The sequence below is a fragment of the Tauraco erythrolophus genome, chromosome 2, assembly GCF_009769465.1.
Source record: "Tauraco erythrolophus isolate bTauEry1 chromosome 2, bTauEry1.pri, whole genome shotgun sequence".
NCBI classification, from domain to species: Eukaryota; Metazoa; Chordata; class Aves; order Musophagiformes; family Musophagidae; genus Tauraco; species Tauraco erythrolophus.
In genome coordinates, this window is record NC_141466.1 from 36552056 (window position 1) to 36572622 (window position 20567).

Here is a 20567-nt window from a genome sequence, read left to right on the forward strand (position 1 = left end):
CACCATGAAATCCTTAAAATAAGTGCTATTAATTGGGACAGTTGTCAAGGTATTTTCGTTTTGAAGTGCCACTATTGTGCCTGGTGTCTCTTTTCATGTTTAACTTCAACGTCCAAAGTCTTACCAGGCAACATCTGGTACTGACATTCTTCTGCAAACAAAGTAAGCCCTTGAGTTTCATAGAGATACCCTGCCCAGTCTCAAAGAGTATACATTCAACACAGAAGCATCTATGTTAAAAGCATAATTCAAATCATTATAAATGCTTGTAAAAATATAATGAATGCATTTCCTTATGTTTCCAGTACTGTGTAAGCAGAGATATTACTCGACGAGCTGCTAAATAAGAAAGGTAGTCAAATACACAGTCAAGTTCTGACAATGCACGATAAGCCTTTACATTTTCCATTTATGATTTGATTTTTGTTTTCTTTAAACAAAGCATTAAATAGTACCTGATCTTTCATTCTTGCTTTTCTTGGTAGTGTGACTGCAATTTCTGTATCTGTTGTTATACTACCTATTCTCTGTTCTATTCCACAACTGTTTTCCTTTAACGCTGCTTCCACCTTTCCTGTAGAAGGAGCTGGGGAGGAGCGCGCTGAATCTGCAGGACGAGGTGAAATGCTTTCCATTCTCCTAGTGCTGCCACTATCCTCCTCATCATCATCATCACTAGACAAAACAACTAAACAGAAAATATTAAATTCTCAACCACTACATTTTTCTGTAACAGAAATTTCTTTTCAAGCAATGGCTTAAAAGTAATTTATGTTATTGTCCTGCAGCGCCAAAAAAGTCCACATTCATTATATTATGCTTTTATTAGTGGTTTTTTTTAATCTGCTCACAGGGACTCTCCCTCATTTTTTATTTCTCATAACTAACTATACAAGACACGAGTATCATTAATCCACCTCTAGACAGAGAAGTGAAGTCATACATTTTTTGGTTCAATCAAGGACTGACAGTGAATAATACCGCTTAAAAAAAAATCAGACAAGAGAAATTATGACTTAAATGGTTCAAATCAGTAAGACAACATGGTCTACTATACTAAGAACATAGAACTAGAAACATAATTTCCCAAATCCCAGTTCTTTCCTGCTTATAAATTAATTTGAGTTCATTCAGAGAAAGCACAAAAAATAACATTTTACAAATTATGAAATTTAAATAAATGGGAAAACCTGGATAGTGTTCAGATGTGTAGCTCAAAAGGAAAGAGGGGGAAAAATAAAATCAAAGACTGTCTTTCCTTTTAGGAGAGTGAATGATGGAATTCTGCAAATAAATGCTTTTTTAAAAATTCTAAAATGTGAGCCATTTAAAAAAAAAAATCATGAAATAATTTTTGTTTTCGCCAATGTTCATCCTTCTCAGAGTGTATCTCGGTATATGAAAAGGAAATTATAAAAAGGTCTGGCCTCTCTTCCTCAAGAACATACCCACAAAAAAGTTCCATGCAAAATCAGTAATGTAAGCCTGTAAGGACAATTCCTCCACTACACAACATTTTGGGTTTTCAGTTTATGGTCATATTCATTAAGAGGCACTTACTTGGATCATTTAATTCAGATGGTCTTGTACTCCTCTGTCTTAAGCTTCCTGTAATTTTAGGACTTTTTGTCCCAGTTATAAGACCAACTTTTCCATTCTGTCGTAACATAGAATGTCCTACAACTTCGTTACTCAGTAGAATATCCGTTGGACCTTTCCCAACAGCAGAACTATAAAACTTCTTTGTGTTGAACCCTGTACCTGAAGATTTTTGCCCTGTTGAATTCTGATGTATTGAAGAACGTGATAAAGGTCCCACAGATTCACTTAGTGACACAGTTTGTCTGGAGACTCTTTGCAAATCCTTTAGAGAAGCACTTTCACAATGTCGGCATTTGGTCTGATTTTCATTTGCCCGCCCGCAATTTGGGCAATCAGTAGAATAATCAATTTGTTCCAAAAGCTAAAGGGGACACGTACACAAAAAAAAAAACCATCAGCGCATGTGTAAGTACAAAGATATCATTCCCAAATGTTGCATTTAATTTCTTTCGGAATGAAGATTGACAACGCTATATTAGCCATTACAGTAAGCACAGAAAGCAAACATTAAAATACAGATTGATTTTTTTCATTTAAGAAAACGAAAAATATTCTAAGCGGAATAAACGTGCGTGGCAATTTTTAAAAAGTGATTAATGCTGGACAATTCAGATTTTTCTTCTTGCTTTTTTTTCTTTTCAAAAGGCTGCATACTGTTCAGATATATTCTATTCATCAATATGAAGGTCCAGTTACATCATTTCTGTAAAAAGTTTCATTGGACAAAAATAAAGTAACCTAAGGATCCACAGAGCAATGCTAAAGAGGACTAGAAGCAGCCTCCTAGGTCATGAAGTTCAGTTGTCCTCCCAAGATATCTTCTAAAAGTCTAGCAAAGCATTCGGAAAAAGCACCTCTCAAAGAGGGGAGAGAGAGAAGAAAAAGAAAAGGAAATACATTGTTCTAGAGTCCAGTATCTCAGAGAAGAAGACAGGACTTCAGGAAAGGAGTCCCTAAACTTTCAAGGGGAAAGCAGGGGCTACAAGCGAAAATATATCCTATCACTGCAAAGACAGAGAGATGTTTTGTTTCTCTCACACGTACTAGGTCCTACTTAATTATGTATCACAAGTGCAGAACTTGGATTGAAAGGTCTAAGGGATTCAATACTAACACATAAGCTGCTGAATGTGTACTGAGTTGAATATGGGATACCTCTAGAACTAAAATTTATTGTATATTATTGTCTCCTGGAACACTGAGTTCAAACGACATAACCACTGCACAGTGAACTACTGAAGACAATAAATAATTAAATAAATACATTCCACCACAAACTTTTTGAACCTGTTTTCAAAACATAGCTATCACAATTTGCACTCCCCACCCCCAGCCATGAACACTTTTCCAATGAAGAGTACTTCCTCAGATATGGGATCTTCAGTAATTTTTAAAAATAAATGTAAAGACAAAAGTCATACAAGCAGAATATACAATTTTTACAAAATTTTTGCAATTTAATAGAATCATAGAATGGTTAAGGTTGGAACGGACCTCAAAGATCATCTAGTTCCAACCCCCCTGCCACGGGCAAGGACACCCTCCACTACATCAGGTTGCTCAACATCTCATCCAACCTGGCCTTGAACACTTCCAGGGATGGGGCATCTACAACTTCTCTGGGCAACCTGTTCCAGTGCCTCACCACCCTCAGACTGAAAAACTTCTTCCTTATATCTAATCTAAATCTGCCCTCTTTCAGTTTAAAGCCATTGCCCCTTGTCTTATCACTATATACCCTTGTAAAAAGTCCCTCTCTGATATATAATAATACACACCCTATAATGAAACAGATTCAAAAAAGCCCAGTGTATAAAGTGTCCTTTAAAACCGGAGTGGTGGGATAAGATAGCACAGGGAATAAATCGAATAAGGACATACCCTCCTTACTTGATGTAATAATTACCAATTTAGACATTTCCTGAATTAGTAGTTGAATTTAAATCAATTTCTTTAATGATATGTAGCCTCACAAATTTTACCGATCTCTTTTTGAAATCTCCTAATATGCCACGTAAAAAATATGGGGGTTTTGCCTTTTTTAAGCTTACTGCTTGACAGTTTTAACACAGGCACTAAGCTCTTGTATCTGAGAAAAAGTAACATTTCCATTCATGACTGTTGTGTTCTCAAATTTACAGATTTCTAACAGAAGCATAGGAATATGTACCAGATCTAACTATTAAATACTGTTTACAAGTGCATCTGTCTGATGGCTTTGGGAATGAAATCACACTGCTGGAACAACATAATCAAGTGTGCTGCTTTTTCATCAAGGAGACAGAGAACAGCAATGTGATCAGCTATGTGCAGTCTGGGTGAAGGACACCAAGCTTCTGATGCTTCTACATGCAGCTCCATCCCTCGCTTTCCACATGTATACAATGCAGGAAGTAGTTCTGGAAGTCAGTACCATGGCTTTGTAACCAGGAGTAATATGTTGAAAGTACACCTTGCTTCTACATATATACACACACAAATATATATATGAGTCTTCTAGACAGAGCTAGGAGTTACTCCAAGTGGCCTACACAGATCACAATCCAGCCACAAATGATGAGGCTGCTCTCCTTTCTCTCATGCTAATTCCTGTAATTTGTAAGAAGGAAACTGTGTATTAAAAGATTACATTTGTTAGATTTTTGGATTGACTATTGTTTTATCAAGGCAGTGACAAGATTCCATTTATTTTTAAACTGTTTTCTTCAATGAGCATTTCAATGTAGAATACTGTTTTCTGCTTTTGTCCTTTACCTGACAGGATATAAGCAATGAGTATTTTATTTCTTTAAGCAAATATAAACTAAGTTATCAGGGTAATGAAGAAAACAAAACCCACAGAACTGTAATGTCTTTTGCTTTGTTTTTAACTACTTTATTACTTCATTACTTAGCTTTTATAGATCATATCTCTATATGTATCTCGTATGTAGATCAAACACTCAGCTATTAAAATTTCCAAGTAACATCATATTAATTAACTAAATATATAATGGAAACGTGTAAGAGTAGTACCAAGTGTTGCACCCTAACAAAGAAATAGTCTGACTTAATTTCTAATGCACAGAAGCAAACAAAGTTGATTATATATAATAATCATGGATCTAGCTGTTTGTTTTTTTTTTTTAATGGGAAGTTTTGCTTTGATAGTCATACAGTGTGACCTGTCTGTGGGAGTTATGAATCCTCTACAGTAACCCTGGAAGATGGTAAGAAATACAGAGAGCTTGATATTCAGAAAAGTTCCAGACAACACATACTGGTTGGCTGCATCTATACCACAGAAAGCCATTTGGATACCTGTGCCAGTTTCACTGAGAAAGACAGCAACTTAGTAAGAAGTACTTGCATCTTTGCAGTATCTCTGCACTTATTGTTATAACGAGTACAGAAAATCCTAACACTTTAAAAAAACCCCAAATCTGTCAGAGTGAAATATTGGTCCTCTATTTCACAGACAGCAAACCAAAATTATCAGTTTCTGGTTTATCAATCAGCCAATCAATTTAAACACAGATTGTTTTGCTCTCTAGTGCAGCACCTGTTTGTTTGAATGAGAAAATAAATATTTAATAGCTAGTATCAACATTAACACTTAAATATCTCTATGATCATAACTTTTTTTTAAATTTAATGTGTAAATCTTTCTCCCAACTCTCAACACATTTTACAACTAAACACCTGTTTCTAAAATAGGCTACAACTTTTGAAGTTAAACAGAAGTTTACACAGTTTTAAAATCTAACCCACCTTTAACTGATTTAAGCATTTTTTGGTAGCAGAAGATAGAGGCAAGTCAGATTGATAAGAATTGCAGTGACGTTTCTGTTGCACTTTTCTTTTAATTTCAGATTCTGATTCTGATTCTGACTCTTCCGTGTTTTCCATTATACTGTCTAGGGAGGGAAAAAATGCAAAAATGTTAATACGAAACGTCTACTCATATGCTGTTGAAACTATGATCAACTTATTTCTTCACATACGCTAACTTGAAGTAAACAGAAACCACTTTTTAAAAAAATACCCAAACTACACTGTTTCAAGTGTCTCATGATTTGTTGTATGAATAAGAAAAAAGCTCCACAAAGTAACTTTGAAAATGTTGTTTTATTTATACTATTTCAGTGTCTCTTCGTGACAATTTGTAGCTTAATATCTTTGGAGGATGCTTTTCTTTTGTTATTGAAAATCTATACTAATTTCACAACAACTAACTAGACTGGTGCATCCACTACCGAAAGTAAGAGGGAATCTGCTAATTATGCTGATGGTAATTTTCACTAAAGGACTGCTAGTGAATACATTTAGAACAACTGGAAATGTTCTGTGTAATTGGGATTCATTCCTTCAACACAAGACTCAGCAGCACAGAGAACTATACTGCCATATCCTGTTTTATGTTGAGACATTCATATAAATATTGGAAGAGTATAGAACAAAGAAATCCATAATCTACTTAAACTAATCATGTGCAGAGCGAGATTTTCTTTTAAGAAGTGCAGTATGTTGTACAAGAGTGCCTTAATTCAGTTTAATGTTAAAGTGCTATTTTTACTCCCTGGTTTAACTGCAGTCTCCATATTGGAACTTTTTTAAGTCTGTTTTTTTTTTTTTTAACAGAGAGGAACACTTTTTCAATATACATACTGATAGTCTCGCAAGCATCCTGCTGTTAGAAGATATCGCAAAGCTAAAGAATGACTTGTTTCAAAAAAGAAATAATAAGAAGTACTTTTATTCTAAGTTAACTTACTTTTGCATAGATCTGATGAAGTTCTATTTAACATTAATGCAAAAAGGCACAGCAGAATAGCTCGCCAGCACAGATGTCTAAGCAGCTGAGGAGCAGGTTTACAGACTGTATCTGTATCCGTACTGACAAAGCTCAACCGAACACACTGATTTTTCTTTTCCTGTTTCCTGATTTCCATACCTCAAAGCAAATTATATTTTCTCTTTCATCTCCATCAATGGCCCCTAATCAATAATATAGAGTATATTTCAGTTGAGCTACAGGGCCACTACCTCTGTGCCTGAACATACTTCATATCAAGCATTAGTTACCACATTACATTTTGCACAAACAGCACTACAGAAGTTCCTTGTCAATAATTCAAGAACAAGCTGGGTCTTGGACTAGATGATCTCCAGAGATCTGTTCCAACTCCCAACAGTTCTAGGATTCTAACTTTTCCCAGTTTCAGTTGTTTTCAAAATAACTGCAGCCTAATTTAAAATAATTATAACATGACTGAATAGGTTGCAGCAATCTGACAAAAGAGGCAAAGTCCTCCCTTCATGCACAAACTTGTATAAATCTAGAATAACATGATATGAGGATTATAAATAGATACATTAAGGTTACACAAAGTTTGGCAACACACTCACCCAAAGCAATACTCAAAAATTATTCTGCTTAAAACAAATGAGAACTCTAAACATAACTTACCCACTCCTTGAGACCGTGGTAACCTAATGTGGTCTGCTTCCACTTTCTGAAGCTGAGGAGGGTATTCTTTTCTAGAAATAAATGAGATATACAGTTTTTCATGGGACAGACACCATTAGAATTCAGCCACAATTATACATGAACAAAATAAACCTGAAATGTATTTGAAAGCTACAAATAAATAAGTTCTCCTATTACATGCTATTTGTACACTTAAAAAAAAATATTACCAGAATGCTAGGAACAGCTATAGTAAAGGTCTTAGAAGTGTTTCTGATCTAAATTCCCTTTTACAGTAATCAATAGTTCAGGAGTCTCTCCATTTCAGACACAAGTCTTCAAAGACTGAAGCCTGCATCTCCTCCTCCTCATTCATGAAAATACAAGGTAGATACTTTCAAAATCCAAAAATAGAAATGACTATTATTTTTAATATTAAAGTAGATTCCACAAGTTCCACAACTTAAAAAACAGGAAGAGAAGATGCAAAACAGAGGACAGAGATTTGATGTCAAAAATTGTTGTGGCCAAAAAATAAAAAGAACAAGACAGAAGAAGACATAATTCCTCTATATTTGTTTTTAAAATATAATAATATAGACAAATCAGGGAATAATAAAACTTTTGTTGGTATAATTTGCAAATATACATATAACAGATTTTTGTGCAAATTAATGCAATATAAAGCACTATAGTAAGATTTTTTCAGTCTCCTGAAAGATATTTTCAGTTCCCACAGAAGCATGTCAATCATGCTACTACCAAATGAAGATTCCTGAAGCTCACTGCACCTCAGTCACTGTTTGTGGCAGTTCTCTTTCTCAGCTGTCTTACCCTGCTCTGCAGCTGGAGATTACTCCTCCTGCAATAACAGAAGATGGCACGCACCTGAAACACAGGAGGCCCTGCCAACAACTTCAGCAGCAACTGTTTTTTATGGGCAAGTTGAGCCAGTGCACTGGGCTGCAAACGGGTCAGACGCATCCCATACTGCTACCTCTGATTACAAGGACATTAATCAACAGCAAGGGGGAAAGGAAAACAGCTGTAGGCAGTAACGCCTCAAACTAACAGCTACATTATGAGGACCTACTTGACACCAGTTTGGCTATGGCCGAAGCAGACTCCAGCACTAGGCATAAGTTTTTCTTTCTTTCAGCACAGCATTTCCTAACGCATCAAATTATAAAACCTTTGCATTTTCTTCATTTCTAGGTAATACTTCTCAGGTTTTCCCATATTTTATTATTAACTAGCATCTCTGGAACAACATTTATCTACAAAGCCCTTTGGGATTACTTCTTACCAAATCTGGCCTCTAAATGTATTAGCCCACTACTAAACACAAACACACTTCATTGTGTGGAGGGGCTGCAGTGTAAAGAAAAACTCAGGCAGAAAGAAGGAGTGAGAAACAAGTGTGGCTGGACTGCAACACAAAATATAGAGATGTCACAGTACTTTATCCTGAGCGCCCACAAGCACATCGCAGATGACAGAGTAAGCAGTTTATTTGTTACTGATTGTGTCAAGCATGTTTCTGAAACAATCCTGCTCCTCCCAAGGGCTTTTTTTTAATGCCTGCACACACAAAAACTGAACCAAAATTAGACACTCAACAAGAATGTTTGTTCATGAATTCAGCGTAAGATTATTTTTTTTTAACATTTTTGTTAAAACTTGAAATCACAAGAGATTACTTTAAAGGCAGAATTGGTGGAAATACAAGGCGGAGCTCAAACTAATCATTACATACTGAGCAGCTCTTACTATCAAAACCAATAAAAATGACATTCTGAAGTGTAGAAAAAAACCTGAAACATTATAGGAGATTTGAAAAATATAAGCTTTGCAGTAAGCATGTGTGAGCTGTTGTCTGACACATTATAATTATCTTCTAGTAGTATTTCACAACAATAAGTATTGTTTTGAACATAACCACTATTAGAAAAATTGTTCTGTAAAATGTTTTAAATATAAAACATTTAATTGATATTTAAGAGAAACAATAATGAAATTATTTGATATCCAATTGAAAGGAACGAAAACCATACAGTAGATTTAGAATACTTAAATTGCTTTTAAAAATTAGTTTGACAATTCAAGTTATATGGACATTACTAAGTTATGATTTTTTTTTCTTCTAAAAATTGTACAGGTTTGTATTTATATTACATTTGTATTTGTATTACACTCTTAACATGCAACATATACTTAATTCGTTAGATAACAAATTAATCACCATATATTGCTAAATATTTTTTTGACAGTAAATTAGAATACAGGAGTATTATGTATCCTTGTCTGAATTTTGTGTTATCAGCATAGACTCAATACTTATTAAATGTCCAAACACTCACAAGAATATATAAGGGCCAGCATAAAATGAACATCTTTCTTCTCCCACAATATAAGACTTTCACTCGTACACTCCTGTTGAACCAGTAACACTGAAATCTAAGTTATGAAAAAAAACAGCTCCAAGCCAACTGAGGGAAGCCTCAAGAGCGCAGTGACTTGAAGCACCTCCTACTATTTTCCCAGCCTGAAAAACCCACTCATGAACAAAAAGGTAGAACCCACCACCATAGGTTTCTACAGATGACAAAACAAAGCCTTCCTCTCAACACAATGTTTGCTGCCATCTGAACAGCTGCAGACCCATTGATACCTTCTCCAGTAAAGTACTTCGTACACTGAGTGGTTTAATTGTGTGTGAGTGCAGAAACAGAATGGAAACTATAGGGTTATTTTTAAATCAAACATGACATCTAACTTTAAAGGACTATTTGAAAAAGAAAAAAAATCTAAGATATTAAAAAACATAATGCATTTCAAAACAAATGCTTTTTTGCTGTTAAATACTAACTTAAACTAATTGTCTCCATTTCAGAAGGAATAAATGAGGGAACAAACAGCTAAACAGATGAAGATTCAAAACTATCTACATACTGTGTCTAAGAGAACAAACAACAAATACAATATTGATTGCTCTTCATGCCATCCTAGCAAATACTAAAAATACACAAATTTTATTTTGCCTGTTAGGTTTCAAAAAGAATTTCTCTTATGAGATTTAGATTTTGCTTTAAGAACTAGGCTCCATGCTCAGAGGTTAAATAATTTCACACATCTAATTTATCTCATCCATTACAAGCAGTTTTAATACCTTTAAGGTAGACCAATATTTGATAAAAGCAACCTTAAGAAGGAGTAAAGCATCAAACAGCAAAACATTAATTACAAGAGTAAGACCAGGCTCTTCTTCAAACAGACATGACAAAAATACTGAGGTATTCTGGATGGTGTAGAGTCCTGAACTTTTGACACATCTTAAGAGCTGAATGGTATAGCATTCTTGACCAAACATGTTTTGCCCAGACAGAATGGTGTCACTGATTCCATATTTTTCAGCACACATTCAACATTACCTGCCATACTCCTTTGCTGATGGAACTGGACCTTATGATCTTCACCTTGGGCCGACAGACAGACATCTCTGACACACTCTAGTCAAAGTGAAGGGTTTTTTTCTAGAGAAGAAATTTTGCCATTGAAAAGGGAGCAAGACAGGGACAGGGAGGGACAATTTCTATCTATGCCAACAGAATAAACCAAGAAACATCTGGATTTGGGAATTTAGGATACAGTGCTGTCTTAGATCCGAGCTTTCAAAACTACCCAATATCTGGTATGAGCCACACCAAAGTGCATGTCTGTGCAAGGCTGCACCAGCTCCTAACGTTGCTGAGGTGCAGGCTCACTCGAGAGCTGTGTTTAATGAGCAGCCTGGCTCTGCGAGAGGCTGCCTTATTCAGCCTTTCCTCACTCTGCCTCAGTACACTGCTACTTGGAGGTATACCACCGTAGGCAGGCTGTTGGTTTCTACATAATGATACAAAAACAGAGTGAAGCACGAGAAGATATGAAGCACCAAGCTGCTGAGGTGAGATTCACCTTCAGTGTGTCTTACAGGCAAAGCAGAGTACAAAAGTCAAACGCTGAAAGAGAGAAGCGGCAGCACCAGGAGCTGGGTCTTTAGTATGCAGGTCAGTAGCCCCTTGGGCCCAGAAAGTCACTAATTAGCAGCTCCTGCCTAAATCCTCATCCTCTGCTAGGACAGCAACAAAAAGCAGGGAAGGAAAAAAGAACATATCCAGCAGTACCAGATGATGAAGCAGCAGGTGTCCCCAAGGGAAAATTAAGATCACCAGCATGCAACTCAACCCTAGTCTTCCTATGACCTACAGTACAAAATTAAAAACATTAATAGCTGAACAGTTAGCTAATAATATAAATGCAGCACAAAGAAAAACAGGGAAAAAAAAACATGAACAGAAAGCCCAGGCAGAGAGAGGATGATCAAATCCCTTCTTAGAGGGCCAAAACTAACCAGTAAGGATCTCTTCGATATTTCTTTTAAGAAATAACAAAAGGCAGTGAAATAGAAATGCTTGATTTTACTACTGTACTTGAAATAAACCTAGAAAATCCTGAATTCACAAGAACAGATCTACCTGAGATTTCTGTGTTATTTGCATCATTACTGGTTAAACATTATACGCTGTTTAAACAATTCAACCTGATACCAAGTGTACACTGCCAAAAACCACCTACACAGACAGGATATTTACAAAAACTCAATAAATTCATTACTATCAACAAAACATTTACACTAACATATAAATTTAAGCTATACAGAAGGAAAAACAAATGTATGATATTTCATATTGCCAACAAAATATTAACAGCAGTAAAACAGATGCAAAATGAGTGAGAAGTAAGCTTTAGAGTGTGCCTGGTTTTGCTATACGCTTCATGAACAGAATGTACACAGTAATGCAATAAAAACATTTAATGCTATTCAAACCAAGCTGAGATGACAGAGTGAAAGCTGTTAAACACCCTGCTAAGAAACATTCTATTCTTCAGAACCATTCTATTACGCAAGTTTGCTGCTCTACAAAAAGAATTAGCAGTAAATTCTTAAATTCCAGAGAAAGTTATAATTTATCTATTTTCGCATTGGATATATAAATAGACAGATAAACTTCCAATGTTAATATACCCAAAGTTCACATTAACATGGCATTATTTTGAGATGGATGTAAAGGTCCTTTTTTGGTAGAAGGGAGTAAGTGAACCAAAAAAATAGAAAAAAAAACAACCAACCTCCCTCACACATGAGCAGATATGATTGACTGGCTTGAATATTCTTTAACTAGCATTGATAAAGCACTCATTCAGGTAATTTTCTTAATGCTTATTGCCATGCTTATTTCATCCAACAGTAAGCTTACCTTTCCTTTCGGTCCAGATTGCTTAGAATATGAAAAAAGAAAAAAAAGCATAAGATGCAAAGCCCCACGTTTTGCACATGACTAAATCAAAAAATTATTAAATATAAACTATAACTGTTTCATTGCCTCTTCCATTCACCGGACTAGTTTTCAAATGAGCGTTATTATTTTTCACAGCATTTTTGCAACGGTAATTATAAACACACAAACAAATGTTACTTCACAGTCAGCCGCCATCAGCGGTCTAAATGCTACATCGTCTTGCCTCCTTTTCAATGTGTAAAATTTGATTAATTCTGAACTCAAGCTGGCACTTAATTCACTGCAATGTAGAACGTGACATGACAGGGTTCTAATACATGAATTAAGGTCAAGCCTCATTTCCAATCCCTGAACACCACGGAAAAGAAATTAAACAAATTTACATAATAACTTGTTTCCAACTATTCAAAAAAAATTTAAGTTTTTAAATTGAGAAAAAAAAAAAATCAGAAAGCAGTACTTTAAATATTTAGAAGACCACATGCAACCAGGATAGAGCAGGATGAACAGAAGCAACCAGCTTCCTCCTGAGGTTTTGGTTAAAAAGAATCTCCAAAAATATTTAAGAATTAGGACCGCTAGTTTCAGAAGTGTCTCCTTTAACATCAACGAATGTAGCTGGAGCTCACGACTCAGGTCCTTTGTATACCAAGACTGATACAAAAATAGATCTAACTAAGCACAGCAGGAAGAAAACTTGAAAACAATGATCTTTACCTCTCCTGCCTTTTCAAAATTTGCAATGTAGAATGCAGTAAGATTTTAATCTTTGTGGCTGTTCCTCTCAAATATCAGAAGACTAATAAACTTCTGTCATATGTGCTAACATTATTCTAAAACAGAACAAATTCAACCTGTTTCCTGGTTTACTTCAGTCAAATTAAACAGAGTAATATAAACTCTTTCTCCTTTCCTTTTCACAAACAGAACACTCATAAGAACAGAGCAAACTAACTCTCTGTTACCCAGAGGAACAGAGGAATGGCAGGATTGAAAGTAAACCAGGAAAGAAGTAAGCCTGATAATCCTACAGAGCGCAGTATGAAAACACATTCAATGCTCTGGGTTCTGGGAAGACAGTAAAAGGAATTAAAAACTGAACATGACCACTGCAACTTAGACTGGGTTGGGACAATCAGTCAATGCTGCATGAAAGTAGGAAAAAAATTGCTTCCAACTGGAGCTAGCCTTCACGAACACAAACACCATTTTTCTGCAGGTCACATCGGAGTTTTATAATCCAGTCAGATCTATACCATATTTGTATGGAGGCAATACCAGTATCTTTGTATCCTGGGCACAGTTAATATGTAAAGATTAACTGCTTACAGGTGCTGTTAAGACTCACAGTAAGAACTGTAAATTTTAATGCTAAGGAAACCTAAGGCAGGAAAAAAATTTCCAGAATGCCTGATACTGTACACTGTAATACATTAGATGCCTCACTTGCTTGTTTTAAACTCCCATGTTAATATAATGCATTTAAAAGGAATTCCTCACTTTCACATCTCAGAAAGGATTAAGAAATGAGAATCCTAGACAGATCCAGGAACTAATAACAAGCAGTGGCCCTACAAATGGCTTCATGCAGCTCATGCAGCAGATTTGTTAGACATGCTGTACACACATGCTATTCCGATGCCAAGTCTTAGAGAACAGTCAGTCAATAGCATAAGACTAACTATGCATCCATTACATGAAGCAAAATAGTTTGAACCAACTACAACACTAGGCTAAGCTGTATCTGAAAATCTGTTGTATGAGAAGTGAACAAATTTAATTTCATCCCCAGATTTTACTGGAAAAAAAAACATGAATATATTTATCAAAATATTATTTTGAAATCCCAATTCTATTTTACTGGAACTTAGATTTTAAATATGAGTGCAACAGATAATTCAGCCAGAATTTAAATTAACATGCTTGTGCAAAAAAGTTGGATAAAGAAATGAGAAATACAGTACACATTACAAGCTCCAAATTCAACTTGATAGAGATTACAACTGCGTTTCATAATTAGCTTGCCCCATGTGACATCATCACCACTCAAAGAACCTAGTATAAATAACAGAATCTGTAACGTCAGTGCCAGAGACTCAATTTGCTCAGAACTAATTTAATCATGTTTTTATTTTTGGGTTATCCTTTCAATAATCCACTATAGATTTAATAACAGTATGTTATGTAGTTAAAACTATTTTTCCCATGTTGCTCCTGATTACCATACCACAAAACAATTCTACAAATGCAACAATGTAAAAGAACACAACTTTGTGCTGCCTGTATGTTTAGTATAGGGAAAAAAAAAAACCCACACACACTTAGAACTGAAATTCCAACGCTACCAGTTTTTTGTCTTGATATATACCTACAATTTAGTCTTGGTTTGCCACACGCATTTTCTGCATATACTCCTTTCTCAGCAGGCATCACGGAAAATTGCTTTTAAACTCAACGATTGTCTAATGTCAGTAAAACTAGCAAAAAAAAGATATAAAAAATTTCAAATAATAAAAATACATGACTAAAAAAATTACCCACTTCACATGCACTGGAATTTTGTATTGTGAACAGTTTAAGTCACCTATTTTAGTTTGTTTTTTTTTTCTAACAACTATTGTCTTCTCATTCATAAACCCTCTATTTTCCATATCAACCAGCCTTGAGATCCCTCTCTTCGTTAATTTAAAAAAACTCGTATGACAGAAGGCCATGTTCTAATATTTTCAATCCTCTAACTCAGAAACAGATTTAAAAGCTTTTAAAATGTAGTCAGTTGAGTCAACTGGCAAAGACACCGGAACTAGATATCCTTTGCACAGCTCCCTTTAAAGCTCACCCTCAAGTCAACTAGATCATGCTGGTTCTGATGTCCTCCAGTAGCAAAACATTGCTTCGAATTGTTATGACTATTTCCTGACTTTGAAACTCCTAAAATATTCTTATCATACGAGTTAATTGTCTGTTGTTAATGTAAATGAACTACAATAACAACTCTAAAAGAAAACGTATTTAGAAGTGTTCAAGATGACCACTATCCAATTACTTCATGCACTAGTTTCAGCTTACCTACATTACGCATTAGTTTCCTTTCTGTGTGTCACACATATGAAGTCGCTACTTTTTGTTTTCCACATTACATTGCAGGCTTATAAAGAAGGACGTCCCACAGGTGAGAAAGGCAAGTGGGCAAGTCTAACATCTCCCTCAACGTTAAGAGTCTCTGGAGCGGACTCTGCATGCTGAAGAAGCCTACAGCACTTAACTAGGTAAGATGAATCCATGTTGACTGGCCTTTTCAAAGAACCATCTTAAACAAAACTTAATCAAGTACACTAATATTATTAAGGTCAGCATTCAGAGATCTAAGAGCAAGCAGCCTCACATGATTTTGTTTACTTCAAATCGTTTTAACTTGCACTGCAGATCAAGATTTTATCCCTTAGAATTAAAAAAAAAAAAGCGAAAGGTAAGGCATGAATGCTTAGAGATGCCAGTGCTTTCCTCAATGGAACACTGAACAGAAATATTTCAAGAAGGACTTAATGTAAGAAAAGAGCACAGGTGGTTCAGCCTAAACCACACTGACAACAAACCTCATCTTTCACTTTAATTCACAGGAAAAGTTCTGTCAATCTGTCTTAGTCATCCCTGCCTTGCAATGGTGGGAAGAAACAAAGAAAAGGAAGACTCTATTACTGCATCTGCTATTACTAAGGGGAAGGAAATGCCCATGCTATTTTCCATTTACAGATGATAGTACAGTTGAAATAGAAGGAGGCAACAATGGCGTAGGTCCTCAGGGACAGGACTGTAAAATCCATTTTTCGGTCTGTTTCTTCAATACTGGATCACCCTAGTACACATCTACATCACATCATTATTCACATTAGTATATGGGCTTTGTTTTTCTGAAGACAGCAAATGAAAGTGAAGAAGTGGGATGAAAAAGAGGATGATGCCTACATATGATCCATCACTCCAAAAAATCTACACTTAAAAGAGAGGAGAAAAAAAAGAGGCAGAAGGAAGAGGCTACAAAATGCTGATAGGACGAAGGCACATCATACAGGCTGGTGGAAATCCTTGAAATTCATAGATAAAAAGAACTCTGCATGGACAAATTTTGAAAGTAAATTCCTTAAAGCAATGGTTAGCTTCTATGTTTGTAACACACGTTGGATGTGAAAAGCCTGTTAAAAAAAAAATTAAAAAACAATCCTGCAATTTATAGAAGTCTGATACAGTTTTAAGTTTTCAAAACAATGAAGTTTAATTCAGCAAAGCTGAGTAAGACTCCCCAGTTTCCAGTCATCCATTCTAACAACTATTTATATAAATGCAAAACCATGGTTCTGTGACATAGCTTATATGTTTTATGCTGTATTTACAGGCTACATATGATCAACAAATCTATAAATTAATCTGTACATGGATCTTACACAAGCTGGAGTTTCTGTGAATTAGTATTTGATGATCATGTTGTCAGTTATATGAATTTCTACTGCATACTACGTTTGTCCATTTCAAAGTATTTTCTAAATATGTTTACATTACCAGGTGCCTTCTTACTGAGTATGTGTCATAGTGTGCTTTAAAATTAGTAAATTCTAAGATTATATAATAATAAGTCCTAAATGGTAAAGTTTTATGAAACTTTAGTAATTAAGCTCAAAGCTCATGATCAAGAATACACCATGTAATTACCTATGTTTCCTTAAAACACTTCATAGCATAAGAAAAAACATTACATACAAACCAGAAAGGACTTTTTTACCATGGGAGCATCTGGAGAAAACAAATGTAGTCTTACCTTTGGGCTGCTGTTTTTACTACTGCTGTCTGTGCATGGGCATGGTGAAAACGTCTACCATGTACCACGGTTACAGGACAAGACATATTCTGAGCATTTTCACTGCAAACACACAGAAAAATGGTTTAAGAAGAGACTCTGGTGTATTTGTACATTGTCTTAGCTAAAAACTGTTGCATCGTGCTTTTACAGTAACAGCCATACAAAAAACCAAAAATCAACACAGTATTTCTAATCAATAATACAACTTGTTAGGATCCTGTGATAGGCATAAAAACATTCAATCCTAGAATAAAATAGACAAGAATATACACCATTATTTTTTTCCTGGAAGAAAAGGAAAAGATTTTTTAAAATTTTATCACCTTCAAAAACACTATGAACCAGCTCTCCTTTACCTCTCCTGCCATTGCATAAAGACACTACCTTTTTTAATGATTTATAAACATTTATAATTAATTTTATACTTCTATCCGTACATTTTATTAAGGCATAATATTAACTTCTTTAAAATGACTTAAAGGGCACAACATGTGAACGGATTGAATTGCACATTCAGGAATTGCCTTCATCTTATTACTCATAAGGGAAAAACAAACAGAGCAGATCTATGGACGTAAAATGGCTGGTAACTGAAACAACACAACACATCTCGAAAAGAGAAGGATTCTCAGGTGTTCCAAGTATCTCAGCAGGGCTCTGCACAGACAGAGTATATTTATCAATGCCTTTTAGCATTTTTTTTTTTGGTTGCTTCATTTGTTGCCTTTAGACACTTTAATCTCATTACTGTGTAAAACAAGTAACTCCGGAGGGAAGATTACTTACCATTATCCTCCCTATTAAAAGCTGATATAAAGATATGGTAGATCAATAATACAGTACTCCTTCAAAGACTCTTAGATCCTAACAATTATCCTGCACACTTCTGTGACAGGACACACAACAATACATTTGAAGAGTTCAAAAAACATGCAACTTTTAACAGGCACCATGTTGATAATGCAAACTGATTCAAATTATGGAAATACAACGCTTAAATTTTGCTTGCAAAATTGCCTGGAAATTTTAACTGCAATAAACAAAATGATGCCAAAAAGCATTCTGATCAATTCAAAACAGTTCTCAGAAATATTATTCAGCAGAAATTTTGCTCCATTTGTCCTATTGTGAACAATGAAAAAAAAATTAAGTATCAAAATTCCCCAAAAAGCTGACCTCGAACTCCTAATCCTTCGTTTACATTCCCCCAAAAGATGAAAGTGAGCCAACTGCTAGCTGGCTTTTAAAATTTTTCAGTTTAGCAATATAAACTTTTTGAGAGCCTTATATGAGTATCATAAGTCAATATCAGAAGCTTTCAGAGCATTTCTGACTGATCATAAGATGACTGGTATGATCTGACTGATCATGACATAATTATGAACATAACAGAACAAGACCTATCAAAACCAACCAAATGGTAAAATTCTCTTTCTAGAATGTGAAGTTTAAAATCATCATAAATACTCTAATAGCAACTTCCTCAAAACTAACCTAATAGCATCCCATTCAACCACCAGCCTCTTGAAAGTAAATACACTCATCCCACGTGCTTTCAAATCAAGAGTATGCAACTCCAGCTGGCCAGTCATCATCCAGACTAATTCACAGTAAACCTTCTGTTTAATGTTGTCACCTGAGAAAAAAAAAAAGCTGACAGCCTACTTGCCCTAAACACTTTAGGGTGTCTCAAATCCTCTCTGGTTTCCAATTTAATGTTTTTGAAAGAGATACTAGAAAAGAAAGCACAAGCAGACTGCAGCAATACCTTCTCAAATGCTTAAGACTAAAGGAGTTTAAACACGTGAGCACGTCTATAAACACACCTATCATGTTTTATCATTTTATTTACTGAATCTGAGCTTTGCCAAACTATCATGATCGGAAACTCTAAGTCTTGTGCCTCCACAGCACAAAAAAACTGTTAAGTAGTGCTTGTGCCTTCTGCCTCACACTCATGTACCGAGAAGCTCCAGTAGGTGCTGGAATAGAATATCACAGCCTGTTGAGAGATCAGATTTGAGTCAAAGCAGACTGTTCTAGATGGCACACTTAACGGTTCATATGGCGCCCGATATGCTTCCAAGTAGGACAGCTGTAAAATACAATCTGCTCTATAATCCTGTTCTTCGAACAGAACATACCCAGTGCAGACAGCATCACCAGAAAATTTAATCATACAACTCTAGCAAGTTGCAAAACGGGCACATTCAAACTGAAATCCGGGTTTGCAAGTTTCAGCACAGTTTCAAGAAATACAGAACGCTAAACCCAGGGTGATGTAATGGTCAGAAAGATACTTGAAAGAACAAATGTTCAAATTTTCTATTAGTCTCAAAGAACTTACAATATATTAAAGATATATGTCTCCTTTAAGTGATCTCAGAAACCACAGAATTATTTAAAGCCTAGGCTTTGATGAAGACAAGGTTACACTATCATTCTATCAACCGATCCTAGGAACTTCTTAACACCACAGATTCAAAAGGGTGTGTTCTAGAAGTAACGGAAGTATGACATTTCAGGAGCACAGGACACAACTACAGACTACATTAATCTTGCTGCTCATCAAGTAACATTTTTTAAGAAATACCACAAAAAAAGAGGTAATTAATAGCTTGTATCAAATTTCTCACATTATTGAAAACTAGCAAAGATAAAAGCAAGTCAAAGTAAGGCCTCATGATTAAAAAAAACCCAAACCACAAAACTACTAAGATAAAGTTACAGTTTGATACTGCACTTACTCAAACAGATAACAGATGATAACTTTTTGGCTGGTTTAAATTTTAGTACGTGCAAGTGCAGATGTACAGGGAAAAATTCTCACTGTCCTTGCATATCCCTTCTTCCTGTCACTCATTTCCTGAATTTCAGGGAATATTGTACTATAATAATAATACTAATTTGAGCCAAGCCCCACTGATCTGAAGAGGTTTTAATCCCTATTATGCTGACAAGGTGGAAAAAAAAGAGACTTCAACTTTGTGATTAAAAGTACCAAGAATAGCTCAAGAATCTCAAGTATCTGATCGTCTTAGACTTAATCTATCAGCTTAATTGCATGATCGACCTTCAGAATTTTCTCTAGTTGAAGAATCCAAATATTGAAAAGATAAATATTAAGCACCTTTCGTGCTGCATGTCAAAGTCAATACACCACCAATCTTCACTACAGAGACCGGACAACAAGCCTTTACTGATCTGGGGATTTTGTTGTGATATATGTGTTATGAAAGATAAGACGCTATCACAATTAAAGTATTAAATCAAGACAATAACTTGTAGCATAATCACATTGTCCTAGTTTCACTCGGAC

At 35.3% G+C, this 20567-nt stretch overlaps 1 protein-coding gene across 2 annotated transcripts in view; it reads right to left on the bottom strand.

The window, feature by feature from the left end:
* Window positions 1–20567, bottom strand: part of SENP6 (SUMO specific peptidase 6) — an 85916-nt gene that overhangs the window by 29556 nt on the left and 35793 nt on the right. Inside the window, exons 5-10 of one of the 2 annotated variants that reach the window (XM_086608266.1) lie at window positions 17207–17308; window positions 12352–12372; window positions 7052–7122; window positions 5353–5498; window positions 1561–1963; window positions 456–688 (exon numbers count right to left, since the gene is read on the bottom strand). In XM_086608266.1, coding sequence (XP_086464392.1) covers window positions 456–688; window positions 1561–1963; window positions 5353–5498; window positions 7052–7122; window positions 12352–12372; window positions 17207–17308 — 976 coding nt within the window. The remainder of the gene's footprint in view (window positions 1–455; window positions 689–1560; window positions 1964–5352; window positions 5499–7051; window positions 7123–12351; window positions 12373–17206; window positions 17309–20567) is intronic. The other variant, XM_086608267.1, reaches the window with a different exon arrangement.